General features: G+C 43.6%; 3 protein-coding genes across 5 annotated transcripts in view; 1 reads left to right on the top strand and 2 right to left on the bottom strand.

Moving 5' to 3' along the window:
* Positions 1–4,526, top strand: part of sharpin (SHANK-associated RH domain interacting protein) — a 10,422-nt gene extending 5,896 nt beyond the window's left edge. The window contains exons 3-9 of one of the 2 annotated variants that reach the window (XM_050074584.1): positions 1,174–1,266; positions 1,381–1,522; positions 1,623–1,713; positions 1,790–2,075; positions 3,998–4,092; positions 4,204–4,302; positions 4,403–4,526. In XM_050074584.1, coding sequence (XP_049930541.1) covers positions 1,174–1,266; positions 1,381–1,522; positions 1,623–1,713; positions 1,790–2,075; positions 3,998–4,092; positions 4,204–4,302; positions 4,403–4,453 — 857 coding nt within the window. In that variant the 3' untranslated portion in view covers positions 4,454–4,526. Of the gene's footprint in view, positions 1–1,173; positions 1,267–1,380; positions 1,523–1,622; positions 1,714–1,789; positions 2,076–3,997; positions 4,093–4,200; positions 4,303–4,402 lie in introns of both variants that reach the window. The other variant, XM_050074583.1, reaches the window with a different exon arrangement.
* The window catches only part of LOC126408849 (alanine aminotransferase 2-like), a 21,201-nt gene extending 15,970 nt beyond the window's left edge, over positions 1–5,231 (bottom strand). The window contains exon 1 of one of the 2 annotated variants that reach the window (XM_050074579.1): positions 4,558–5,231. In XM_050074579.1, the coding sequence (XP_049930536.1) occupies positions 4,558–4,710 (153 nt within the window). In that variant the 5' untranslated portion in view covers positions 4,711–5,231. Of the gene's footprint in view, positions 1–4,190; positions 4,216–4,557 lie in introns of those variants that run through there. The other variant, XM_050074582.1, reaches the window with a different exon arrangement.
* A 1,887-nt stretch (positions 5,232–7,118) lies between these two features.
* gpaa1 (glycosylphosphatidylinositol anchor attachment 1) lies at positions 7,119–13,070 on the bottom strand. Its single transcript, XM_050033642.1, has 13 exons — positions 12,953–13,070; positions 12,501–12,607; positions 12,172–12,351; positions 11,793–11,904; positions 11,262–11,409; positions 11,077–11,178; positions 10,759–10,955; positions 10,466–10,662; positions 10,205–10,358; positions 9,951–10,022; positions 9,661–9,857; positions 8,106–8,276; positions 7,119–8,005 (listed from the first exon to the last, which is right to left on the bottom strand). Exons 2-13 carry the CDS (start codon positions 12,572–12,574, stop codon positions 7,762–7,764), a joined length of 1,848 nt encoding a protein of 615 aa, XP_049889599.1. The 5' UTR covers positions 12,575–12,607; positions 12,953–13,070; the 3' UTR covers positions 7,119–7,761.
* Positions 13,071–13,626: the final 556 nt, after the last annotated feature.

Below are 13,626 nucleotides of genomic sequence, written 5' to 3'. Positions count from 1 at the left end.
CTTTGCACTTGAAGGTTGCCCGTTCACTTACGTTTTAACAGGTCTGACGCTACTATGCGCCCCGGCTGTATCTAGGCTAACGGCTAACATGCTAACTATTATTTTTATGTCACTAGTCACTTGAAACAAATTTAGGACGATAGGAGACAGGTTGAAATAAACCGAAATTTCCCTTTAATGTTGTCCTCATACTGTCTGTGCTGGAACACCTGTATTCACCCGCTGTCTGAGACGCTCCATCTCAGCGCCTGTCTCTTTAAGTCCCTCCTCCAAAACAAGCCCAGTCCTCTCTTATTGGTCAGCGTTTCTGGGTCTTCCGCATCTGCACTGGTGTTTCTGCACCATCACTGGTGCCGTGGGAATGACTGTAACAGAGTATAGCGGCACTTTCTATTGTCAAAAATCACCAGTAAAAGCTTCTAAAGAAAAGTCTTCACATCAGGACATGATCCAGCAGGAATCAGATCCGAAATCGGGCTGAAATTAAAAACATCTGCAACCAAGAATACAGACATACCTGACGCTAGCATGTAGCTACATGTAGCAGTGTAGTTAATGTAAACACTTGTTGCATGCCTGGGACGAATGACCATATAAAGAAATACTACAAAGTCTCAGGGCTGCTAGAAATTTGTGAGACGTTTAAAAAGACTTGACAGTTTGGTGTCCTCAGACTTAAAATAAAAATAGCAGATGCACTGCATCAAAAGCTTTTTAGAAATGCACAGATTAGACCCTGTTTCAAAGTAAAATGACGCGCACTGTGGGTGCTCCAGGGTTGATTTACAGGCGTAAACTATGAAGGGAAAACCAAGAGCTGAGAGAAAAACAGATCAGCATTAAATGTGCAGCTAGCAGGAGGTAACGTCTCATTGGACCAGGCTCAATCACGACAAGAATGTTTCAAGGTAGATTGTTGTTGCAACAGTAAATATAAACATTATATATTAGGGATTATTCGATAAGGTGTCATGTGTGTAAATTGAATACATATGAGGAAATGCTGGAGTGTGTCTGTGACCTGTTATTAAAGGGTTTTGCTAAAGCATACGTTGGGCCTCTATCAGCCAAGTGCAGTTAAAATAAACACTGATATCAGTTGGTGTTGGTGCGTGTTGACTACGAACGTTTGAAGCACTTCTGTAACACAGTTTCTCGTTTCTCCTCTGACAGTTGCAAACATTAACACATGTGAATCAGACGGCAGACACAACGACACAGCAGCAGCCATGGAACAGTGGAGCTCAGCCTCGCTGCCGCTCACTGGTGGGTATCTCTGTTTACCGTCTCATGTTTTTTTTTTTTTTTTCTTTGTTCAGAACATGCTCTAAAAATGTCACTTTTGATCGCTGCATCTTTTGTTTGTTTTTTCTTTTATAGAGGAGCTGTGTTTGGAGCTCGCCAGGGCGATTGAAGCAGGCGACACTCAAGCCGCTTCACAGCACGCGTCCGCTCTGGCTCGGCAGAAAGCAGTGCTGACGATTCAGCTGTCTGAAAAGAACTACGCAGAGGGAGAGATCAGGTGAGAAATGAAAACTGCCAGGCTTAAGTTTTTCTATTTTTTCGTTTGCTTCCAGGTTATGTGTTTTTGTGACTTATGTTGCCGTATATCTGTGTTGCAGTTTATCTGTGGTAGTGGAGGATGTTTCGTCATCCTGTTGTGTCACAGTCAAAGTCTTTCCGTACATGACCGTGGCTGCACTCAAGCAACAGGTTAGAAAACTGTCAGTTGACTTATAATGTAATAGGCGTAGCACTTTTTTATTTACTAACTTCTGCTGCTCTTCAGGTGTTTCTCGAGTACGGTTTCCATCCTCGCGTGCAGCGCTGGGTGATTGGTCAGTGCTTGTGCACCGAGCCGAGGTCGCTGGCCTCCTACGGGGTGCAGAAGGACGGGGATACCGCGTACCTCTACTTGATCTCCGCCCGACAAGCTCGCATCACCCGCCAGCTGTTCCAGCAGGACCTGGAGAGCGCTCTCCTCGCCCCACCTCTCCCACCTGGCAACGGCCCCACATCCCAAGACTGGAGGGGTTACAGCACCCTGCCCTCGAGGCTACCCCACAACAACCAGGGTGAGTTCAACAAACGAAACCTCCTGTCACAGTTTAGGCTGAAAGTGTTTCAGTAGTGGAATGGTTTTCATTCATTTAACTCCACTTTGGATTTAAAACTAAAGCTATAAATATGAGGTTTAAGTGCTGCCTTTCAGCTTTAAAGCGACAGTTCACAGCAGAATCAGAAATACAACCTTTTCCTCCTACCTGTAGATTGTTGTGGTGTGAGTTGCCAAGTATTGGAGATATCGAACTCAAATATAATCGAACCAGATGTCGCTCGTCCATATGCAGGATGAGTGGGGTTCTTAAGGATTCAGGAAGCCTTTTTCCTGCACCTGCTGGTGTACATGTTGCTGATGGTGGGTAGGCTGCAGTGCCCTCTTGTCTCCAGCAGGGCAGTTACCATTCCACACTGTGATCCAGGAAGTAAGGATGCTCTCCACTACACATCTGTAAAAGGATGTGAGCACTCAGGTGCCCAGGCCTGTGAGCTTCACTCTCCTCAAGAAGTAGAGGTGCTGATGAGCCTTCTTTATTATGGTGGCTGAGTTGTTTCTCTAGATGAGGTCGTCAGCGATGTGCACCCTCAGGTGTTGAGGGCTCAAGACCACCTCAATCGCGGCTCCTCCGATGTAGAGGGGAGGGAGGGAGTAGTCGCCCTTCCTGAAATCCACCATCATCTCCTTTGTTTTCTTTACATTAATGCAGACGTTATTCGCCCTGCACAAAGCCTCCAGATGTTCTGCCTCCTGCCTGTACTCGGACGTATCTTTGTGGGAGGTTAGTCCCACCACTGCTGTGTCATCTGCAAACTTTACAGTGTGACTATTTGGAAACATGGCTGTGCAGTCATAAGTGAGCATGGTGTACAGCAGGGGACTCAGAATGCATTTTGGGGGAAGCCCGTGCTCAGAATGAGAATCACAAATACTTAATTGATTTCCGAGGGACAGTAGCGATAAGATGCTGAGTCTGTTGAGGATGGTTGCAGGGGAGGAAATAGTGAGGATTTTCACAGTCTGTGCCCTTTTGATGATGGTATAGAAAGCAAAACTGAAGTCTAAGAAAAGCAGTCTGGTGTAGGAATCCCTGGTCTCCAGGTGAGTGAGGGCCACGTGAACCACAGGTAAGATTGCACCATCAGTGGAGCAGTTCTTCCTGTATGCTTACAAGGTCTGTGGATTGTCTTGAGTAACTGGGTCATTGGAGACATTGCTGTTGAGTATTTCAAATGTATTTTCTGTCGCTTTGAGCACCACACGCTGAGTGCCATCTTGTTCAACTGTTACTGAGAGAAGGCAGACACCTCTACAGCTGATATCTCCAACACTCAGCAACTCACACCAAAACTATCTAGATTGATAAATAGCACTACAGGTAAGAGGAAAAATGTGTGTTTTTGACTTGGGGGTGAACTGCACATCCACGTTGGAGTATAGGACTCATAGTCCCCCAAACAGTGCAGTAGGGCAGTGACCCTAAACATGAACATACAGCCAAACAGTGCATGAACATACAGCCAAAGCCACACACTGAGATGCTCTGTGCTGCTGGACCTCAGAGAGGCCCAGCAGAGCATCACCAGAGTAGGTCATAAGTGTCTCTGGGTGTCAGTGGGCCAGAGACTTCAGTCAGTTATTAACCACACTAACCGTTTTCCTAATGATTAATGATTTTTTTTTGTTATCACAAAGGTTTGAAACTCTATAAACCTTAATTTGCTTCAGTCCTTCCTTCCTACATTGTTCATCGGATGTTCATATAAACACTTCAACATTGTAGTCATTGTTTGATGTGCAGGAGAGCAGCAGAAACACCAGAAAAATGTCACTGTCCAAATATTTTCTGACTCACGTTAATACTACATTCAAACAAGAGAAAGTGCAGCTCCATAAACTTGTTTTCTTATTGTGTATTGTCATCGTCGGGGAGCACAGGCGGAGGAGCAGACAGACCGGGTGATATCAAAGATGTTCTCGACATTGAGAACCTGCAGCTGAATGATCATCCCAACAAAGCCAGTAAAACACAGGTATGTTACCCATGTTTACCCAAAGTCTGACTTTTTGTAAGTGTTTAAAATATCATGATTAGCCAAATTATTCCCTCCTTATATCTGTTTCAACTCACCTCCTCTCAGCAGACAGAGTGGGCTTGTCCCTCGTGCACTTTCATCAACAAGCCGTCCCGTCCAGGCTGTGAAATCTGTGCTACAGCCCGACCCGACGCACACATCCAGCAGGTATTGCATCGTATCTAGCGATCAATACCCTTTTTTGGACTACTCTTTGTGACATTTCCCCTCGGTGACAGTCTCGCCTCTTTTTATTCTCTCAAACAAGGAGAAAGGAAGGAGAGAGGATCGAGGAGAGTCCGGTTTAAGCAGCAGCTGACTGCCCATCATCGCTGTCAGGTCGCCATGTCTCACTCAACTCACACACACATACACACACACACACACACACAGAGCGAGGATGCCAAACAACAAAATACTCACATGAAGACTGTCAAATGCACTGAGAGTCCTCTGACAGCTGGAGCGATTGAAGCACTGTAGCATGACACAGAGCTGCACTGGTCGAGGCTCAGACGATGAACTGCAGACAGAGCGCGCCAGCTTGGAGCGGTTATATTGACATAACCATGACATACATCAGAATTTGGCAAGACCTCTTTATTTATTTTACAGGGTGTACGTGTGTGTGTGTGTGATGCAAACAACACAGACAGCCTAATATTTATTTTAGGTGAGACGTGATTCTTTGCATTTGATCGCAGCTCACGTCGAGGGAATGTCATACTTTCAGTTTCTGCCAACTGTGAAGTGAGAGGAGAGGTGAAACCCTGTTCTGTTTGTTCGAGTGTCACCTGCGAAAATAATCTTGGCTGTTTTAAAAGAGAAGAGAAAAAAAAGCCATGGCTGAAAAGAGAAGGTGTGTTGCGTTTACAGGGTTGTCAAGTGCTTTTATTTTTTTATAACATTGTATTAAGTGTATTATTTTTAACCAGATGCATTGAGTAATTGATGTACATTTTAGCAGTTGATCTAATTTTACTCAATTCCCTCTGAGTTGTGACAGCAATGGAATGATCTGTTTTCAGTACATAATACTGTAAAAACTTGCATTAGCTGAATAAACTTAATGAAAATGAAACAAATCCCATTTGTCTGAGGGACGAATTGTGTTTCATGAACACTTTAAAGGAGCACTACACTGATTGTCAGAGAGAGTACTGCTCAGTTTGGGATACACCTGTACAATCCTGTCTGTGGCTCTGGAGGGAACTTACTAACGCCAGGTTTTTGCTCACCGTTGTGTCCCTGGTGCGAGGTTTTCACACTTAAAAAAAAAAAATGTAATCACGTCTTCTGCACCAGGGATAATGAGAGCTGCTCTTGCTGCAATGCTACGGGCAAAGACAACTGTACCACGTGTGATGGTTGGGGAACGAAGGAGTGTTTTGTAACTAGGTGCCCACTGTGCGTGCTGTACTTTTTGAGTTCATCATGGACACCTTCAAGGGAAGACTGGCCGAGCAGATTTGCCTGTTCAGACATTTCTATGACTTTTATAGAGACTGCAGGGACAATCAAAAGGCCTTTAAAGAATACTTCACCTGCAAAATGACTATTTGTTTATCAGTTATTTGCCACGTGTTAAGTTGAACTCAAAGAAAAACTTGTTTTCACTGCATGCCTCCACGGTGAACGGAGAATCCAAAAAAAGGCGAAAATTCCTAATGAACTGAAGTCATTTCAGGACCACATTTAGCATCTGTTAAACTCTCCCACAACTCCTGTAGTATAATCAAAGTCTCATTTATCCAGTCGTATGCTCAGTACTTCCCAAACACATGCATCATCACTAAAACATTACAATTAAAAACATTTCCACCTACAAGTAGCGCCCTGGGCATGCACCTGCGTATGAGCATATGCATACCTAGAGCGCACTACTTGTCCCTGTGTGAGACTGTTTGTAGTGACATGTTTTAAAATCCTAATGTTTTAATAAAAATGCATGTGTTTGGGATGTACCGAACATACAACTGGGTAAATGAGATTTGGATTGTATTGCACGAGTTGTGTGGGTTTGTAAATGGATGATTCGATATGCTCTTGTTGAATGTGGTCCCATTTTACTCAAATTCATTATCGCCTTTTTGGATTCTCTGTTCATCGTGAAGGCATGCGAGAAAGTTTTCTCAACGAATCCAGCGTAACACACGGTAGTAAAAATGGTCATTTTAGGGTTAGGCATTTCTTTAAACTCTTGGAAAGAAATAAACCGCAACACTGGGGGAAGAAGAGGCTTTTTGAGAGATGCTGTAAAAGCTAAAATAATAATAAGAAAAAAATGTTCTTATGGAAAGAGTTGCAACTTGGGGGAAACAAAGCAGCATAAAATAATTTTAACTTGGAGGTAAGAAACAATAATAATATTTCACAACAATGCAATGTTTGGCGATACAGTGGTGTTTACTGCTGTTGCCTTGCAGCCTATTTAGCCAGTAACATTCTTCCGTTAACACTCGTTGACTTCTTACTCCTCCACAGAATATTTTGTCTACACGCCCTGGCATTGTCAAGCATATTTCAGTGAACAATGTGTTGAGCTTAAATGTCTCTGTGCATGATCGTATCTCACAAGCCACCTACAGAGGCCCGTGCCATTGTGTCTTGCGTGAGTATTAACAAAGTCTGCAGAAATAACCTTAATGGTGTCACTGGGGTCATTTTTGAGATTTCAGAATTTTAGTGTTAATTCTGCATTTCAAACTTGGGACATGGTCATATCAGAGTCGTAGTAATTACAAGTTTCTGATGTGTAAATAGCGTTCATGTCAACATCCAGGTTAAGTTTTTTTTCATAGTCTCTCGAGTGTTGTTACACCCAAATTTAATGGCGCTCATTTTTATGTCATTATTTTAATCCTTACACGACCAAATCTAATCATGCAAATGTCTTTAGAATGATGGCAAAACATTGAAGACTTTATCAAGTTTTCTAAATTCTTATCGTCGATTAAGAACAGCATTGTGCTCGAAACATGGGGAACTTTTTCAATCTTTTAATTTGGCATTTATAAATATGAAATAAACATGTTTAAAAAGAAAGTTGTCAAACAAGTATAAAAATATTAGATGCAATAACAGCTTGCTCAACAGATGCAGATGAGGCAGACGACCGACCAACCAGGTAGTGTCTTCCTTTCTGTTTGTTCAAACCATGTTGGTACGGTCGTCTCTTCATCTGTTACCATACAGGCTGACAACACAACGAGCTAAAAACAGTGCAGTCATTTTCTTTATGTACCGCAAACAGAAATTCACAAAGAAATCTTTGAAACAAAATATTTACCAAAAGCAACCGAATCATGACATTTATGGCTACTTGTGAAAAGGTCGTCCCTTCTTCCACTTCATTTGTAGGTGAGATGTTCAGTACAAAACAGTCCATTCTGCTTAGTGTATCAAGGAGGCTTGATTTTTCTCCACTGTTTTAAAAGTGAAGTACCAACAAAATGTCCAGAAAAGGGAGTTACTGCATTCTTTCCAAGTCAACCATAGATACTTATCTCTTTTTCCAATCTCTCCAGTGGATTTAACCGTCATTCACATTTCCCACAAACCTGAGAACACCTCAGCGGGTTTTTTTCTCCCCATTGCGGCCTTCATTAGTCCTGCATGACTTGACATTTACTTCCAGAATAGGATGTTCCAGAAAAGCAGCCAGCAAGGATAGACCAGCAAAGCTATGAGTGGGTAAACCAGAGAGCCGTACAGGAAGTGGTCCAGGATGCCTTGCGAGATGACTGACAGGTAGAGCAACCAACCCTCCATGAAGCTGATGGGCATTTCCTGCAGCTCTTCGAAGAAAAAGACAGAAAAGAGGAGCGTGCAGGCTGGGCTGAGGACGACCATGACGAAGGCTGATAGGATCCTAAGGGGAAAAGAGGAGAAGAGTAAGGTTTCACTTCTATTTGACCGACACATGGTAGTACAGAGCCACAATGACCAAAGTGTCTGTGCAGGTGTATTACTTTGGTACGTGGGGTGTGACAAAGGCAGCCACAGGCACCAGGGTGAGAGCCAGGATGAAGCCCAGGGAGAAGTTGATGAGGGCGGTGCAACCCAGCAACACAGCCAGGTACAGCACAGCAACCAGCTTCAGCACTTTCCAGCCCTGCTCCGTCCCCTCACCTGACAGGAACCTTCAGGGACAAACATTCTCTGCATCACAGGTCTCTTACAGTTGTACAAGTTTCTCATTGTCTCAACCATGTTATTTTAAACGGGTTGACAGCAGAGCTACAGCTGAAGTATGGGGCAGTAAGATTTTGAGCTTGTGACGTAATGTTCAGGAATAAACTTAGAGCCTGTGGTTATTCAGCACCTTTTATAAACCTTTAAAAAATGTTGTTAAATGTGTAATAAGATTTTTAGTTTAAGTAAAAAGACGTCTTGATCAAATATGAAAACAAAATTACACTGATCAGCCACAACACCAAAGCCGCAGACAGGTGAAATGAATCTCATTACAATGCAGTGTTCTGCAGGGAAACCTTTGGTCCTGGCATTCATGTGGCTGCAACGTGACATGCTCCACCCACCGACTGTTACAGGCCAAGTACATCACTTAAGGCAATGGCACCCCCTGATGGCAGTGACCCTTACAGCATGGGCCACTGCCATCAGGAATGGCCCGAGGAACCTCACAAAGAGCTCAAGGTATCAACCTGGCTTTCACGTTTCCCAGATCCCAATCCAACTGAGCATCTGTGGGATGTGCCGGTACCCCACCTTGCAATCCACAGGACTCATACATACTCTTAGGATGCCCTGTGGCGTCTAAGACCAGGGTGTTGGGGGTGGATCCTTTGAGTCCTGTGGATTGTAAGGTGGGGTATAGGCATGTCCCACGGATGCTCGATCAGATTGGGAACTGGGGCGTTTGGAGGCCAGGTTGACGCCTTAAGCTCTTTGTCACGTTCCTCAGACCTGTCCTTTGCAGCGTGGCATGGTGAATTGTCCAGCTGGAGAGCCCAGTGTCTTCAAGGAGTGCTGTTGCCATGCCGCATTGGATGGTGCGTGTCTTGTGACATCCACTTGAATGCCAGGATCAAAGGTTTCCCAGCAGAACATTGTATTGTAAAGAGGTGATCAACGTTATTCACTCTACCTGTACGTGGTTTTATTGTTTTGGCTGATAGGTGTATATCAACAGTCTCAGGGCCAAAATTTGTACTTAAATGCGAGTGAGTGCATGAGTACTTCACTGTCTCCCACAGTGTGGGACAGTTGTCTCCTTTTAATCTGTTCTCACATGCTCACAGAAGCATTTATTTTATCAGATTTATCAATGTGCATAACCTCAGTGTTAATATAACTGTGCATTAGTATTAACTGTTGAAGTTTTGATGGTATAATCTTTTAAGAAAAGCCATAAGCATACGTTTTATACATTACACTATGCTCCTGGATAACTTCACGTTATGCTGTCTTTAACACCGATAAAATGCAACATTAGAGGCAGATTAAGAAGAAGAAATCCGTGTCAAAATTCTGAATCAGAGTGTGTCAGGTGTAAGTAGCTACCTGTGTGTATTGTGAGGCAGAGCCAGGCCTGCTGTGTAAACAGCAATAGCTGTCAGGACCACGGCCTCAGTCTCAGACACCGGGAAGTGTTCCACAGCCATCTCCTGAAAGCGAATGGGCAGGCTGTACAGAGCTACTCCAGTCAGATGGCTGATCACCAGAGGAGTCAACACTGACAGCACCCCTGGACTGGACATCTGAGAGGAAGCAGATATGATTCATGTGAAACATTAATAAACTCAAGTTAAGTAGTCTGATTTATGATCTGTTTGTCGTTAGGAGTGTGTTACCTGCTCAAGGTCAACAATTCCATCTTCCGTTCTTGGTGGGGGCGTCGCAAGTTGAACCCACAGGTCTAAGGCCTGTGTCATAGTTAAGGGCAAATCTGACAATCATGCACATTATCAGTAACAGTGGGTCATCAGTCAAGCTGTGCTGCAATCAGGGTAGGTCTACATTCATGCTGTGTGTGATTCACTTGCTCTTCTCAGGTGGATTTTTTAGATAAAATCAAACTGACAGTAAAATAATTGTTAAAGGATACACGAAGCAGCAGGATGACGGCGAGGAGGCCGAAGGCTGGCATGTAGTAACCAATGGAGACAAAGTGCGAGAGAGACGGCATAAGGTAGAAGAAGTAGGACTGGTGTAGGCGCTCTAAGAGGTTATTCAGCTTACGGTACATTCCCTCCAGGAGTCTAGATGGTATTCAGTGAGACAAAAAAAAAACAACAGAACCAGTAGTTGTCAGTTTATGAAGGTGAGATCTACTAAAGAAGAAGCTTAAAGGAAAACTTGCTCTGACCTGCCAATGGTGGTGACGTCAGTCTTGTACTGACGGAAACTGTTGATGCCCTTGATGGTGGCAGCCTCAATGTGGTATCGCAGGAAAAGACCATGATCCCCCCAGGGTCGCCCACTGGCCTGCTTCAGCACCATCAGCATCATGGTCTGGACTGCGTGGCTATAACCGGACACACTGTCCCAGTCGTTCCTCTGCAGCTGTAGAAAAACCCACAGAGAAAATGAAAACCAAACCAACCTCAACGTATGTGGAGACAAAATGTATCCGGTCTCTGCTGCATCACACGCCTTTACCTTGCCCTGGGTGGTGCAAAGGACTCCAATCTTCTGACAGAAGGCATAGAAGAGGTTGGCTAAATCAAGGTTGGGGAGTTGGCCGTTGAGGCCTTCCAGTACCAGGTCCAAACTTGTGATGACATCACTGCTGAGCTCCAGGGACAGAGCTGCCTGGATTGAACCACCGCGGCCTTGAAGTGGCGACCAGTCCATACCTGGATGCACCATTAAATAAGAAGAGTCTACTAAGGAATGCAATTGTGTATGGGGGATGATTCAACGCTTTCAAAACTATTTGTTGGTGTGTTTTGTAAGTGAGTAAATGCTGGTGATTACCTGTAGTGTTGGTGTGGTGGTAGCCCTCCAGCCAAGCCTGCATACCAATCAGATCATGCTCATTCACGAGGAAGATGATGTCCTTGGCCCAGTAAACCTGACCTATTGAGGAACACAGCAGTCATTAAAACAAGAACTGAATGGCATTCAAATGGTGGAGAGGGACGTGCTGGTTCTGTACTCACTCCTGAAGTACTGTGCCAAGCCGAGTAGCAGCCCCACTGCCTGGTTGTTGTTATCGCCTGGGGAGCAGGGGGCACTCAGCACCAGGGCTTCAGTGCGCGGAGCTCTCGGGGCCCGAAGGATCCCATATACATTTGTGCCTACTACCATCTGAGCGTGACATAAAGAGAAGCGGTGGAGTGTGCAAATAAATAATATGAAAACCAGTCAGTTTCTTGTTAAGCAAGCAAAAAAGTGTCCTTAACATGTCTCAAGCGAGCTCTGGCAGATGAAATGCAAAAAAGTGTCCAGATATACTACACGAGAAAACAACACTCAGGGAGCCTATCGAGCCCTGAGCGAGCCATAGGTTGGAGGTGCGTGAAGCTTCACTAAAATATAGCCAGGGTGGGCAGTTTTTCATACAAGCGACACAATGCTTAGCCTGCTCGCTGACACACTGAGCAGGTTAGGACATCTGACACAATCTGATGTTTGTTCGTTCACATTGCGTCAAGTTAGGAAGAGATGTGACGATTCGATCACAAACTTACATATCTCTCTTTGTTTTCATCAGGGAAGGGCAGCGTTCGAGAGAACCTCTGGGTAAACACCTCCAGCCCTCGAGCCTGCATGGTCTTCACCAGCCAGTCCACTGGCATCCCACTGCAGAGAAACAACAGGGCACATTAGACTAGGGGAACATGGGGAAATATTTCTGGACTTATATAGGTGGTTGAGCAAAAAAAACACACTAGGAAACTTCTGAAATCCTATCAAACTGTGAAAAGACTCAAGCATGTTAAGATTAGTTAAGATAGTGTGTAAAATTCTGACAGCTTGTCTGGAGCTGCTCAAAATGCCCCGCCCTATTTGGCACAGATCAGTGACTTTTTCCACTTATGTTGCGTCTTCTTTCTTTGCATTTCTTACCCTGCTTTCTTCTTATGAGCTGCAAACTCTCTGCCCGTGGCCAGCGCCCTTTCCCCCGCTGGGAAGCGCTCCTCCACCATGGTGGACCCCATGGCATTCTCTGACATGTATGTCCGCAGAGTGAACGGCTCAAATGCCAGCCCCATAAACCAGGCTACACCCGCCATGTAGCAGACCACACTAACATGTAGAGATTGAATTAAAAGACAAAACTCATACAAGTTATGAGCACATGCACACATTGGATATTTAATAAAGTGCAGTTTGTTGCTTTTGTATTTGAGATATTATTTAGGCACATTAATCTTACAGTGATTGACTGAACTCACCAGATTGGGGCATTGAGGCGGGTTAGCAGGCTGATCAGAGCCCGTCTTCTGTTTGGGTCAGACAGTAGCCCCATGTTTGCTGGAACAAAATCTGGACAGACTGGACCCTGAAGGCAACACACGCACACTTCCTATCAACTACACACTTGAAATACGTGATGATAGATCAGTTATGAAACCCGCAAAACTGGATATATGAATTTTATCTATCTGACGGTCCAATATTAATTATTCACTGTATGTGTTTCCTTACAGCTCTAGCTAGGAAATCGTTTTTCTGCCACCCATTGTCATAGCATCTATTGACAGCTGCGGTTAGCTTGCTGCTAGCTAAAGACAGTTGTCAGGCTTCGCGAGATGATAAAATGCTATAAACATCCATGAAAGTGTTAATTTTCAACAGTTATATAGTTATATTTTGCATTATACACATACTATGTATGAAGACATACCTCTTTCCCAATGTAAAACCGGTCACATCCACCTGCAGAGGTGGAGCTTGTTCAACAGCAACCGCTGCTAACCGTTTCAATTTCCTTTTTCCTGCGGGAACGTTAATGCGGCGGACCGACTTCCGGCCAAGAAATAAAATAAACATGGATGCATAAAATACATTAAAAAATAAAATTAATAAATATTTAGTGGCAGAATTAAAAAAATATTTTCGCACAATTTTTTTTTAAAAACTCCTCCCCATATTTCTAAATTAAATTGTCTCAAATATATTAATTTCTTTATTATTATTAATTTAATATTATATTGCCCTGTCTTTGATGAAAAATTGCCCTAACCATTTTATTTCTGTATCTTGGTTTTTAAAATAAGATTTTAAAAGCTATATTTTATATGCTTTGTTTCAGATATTCAGTTACAGATATCAACTCAGGGGAAAAAATAATTTTAAAGGTTATGTATGTATCTGGCTGCTGACAAACAATGTTGATGCACAAAAACTTGTAACAGCTTCTAAAATATTAATTATACCATATCTTTGTATTTGTAAAAAGCAGACGAATAGTAAAACACACATACACAGTCATTACAAAATACTTAACACATTTTATCAGCTCATTGTATGTTTGTGGTTTAAAGCTCATCATTTTTGTTGAGTTAAGGATGCTGATGG

Source organism: Epinephelus moara, chromosome 21 (genome assembly GCF_006386435.1).
Source record: "Epinephelus moara isolate mb chromosome 21, YSFRI_EMoa_1.0, whole genome shotgun sequence".
Lineage (NCBI taxonomy): Eukaryota > Metazoa > Chordata > Actinopteri > Perciformes > Serranidae > Epinephelus > Epinephelus moara.
This window is presented reverse-complemented; position numbering and strand designations above follow the sequence as displayed.

Excerpts from the sequence above, each read along its gene's own strand:
- gpaa1 (XM_050033642.1), bottom strand. The coding sequence starts at position 12,574 with ATGGGGCTACTGTCTGACCCAAACAGAAGACGGGCTCTGATCAGCCTG. Across the intron at positions 10,956-11,076 it reads CCACCACACCAACACTACAG|GTATGGACTGGTCGCCACTT; the intron begins GTAATCACCAGC and ends TGGTGCATCCAG. Across the intron at positions 10,663-10,758 it reads TTTGCACCACCCAGGGCAAG|CTGCAGAGGAACGACTGGGA; the intron begins GTAAAGGCGTGT and ends GTTTTTCTACAG.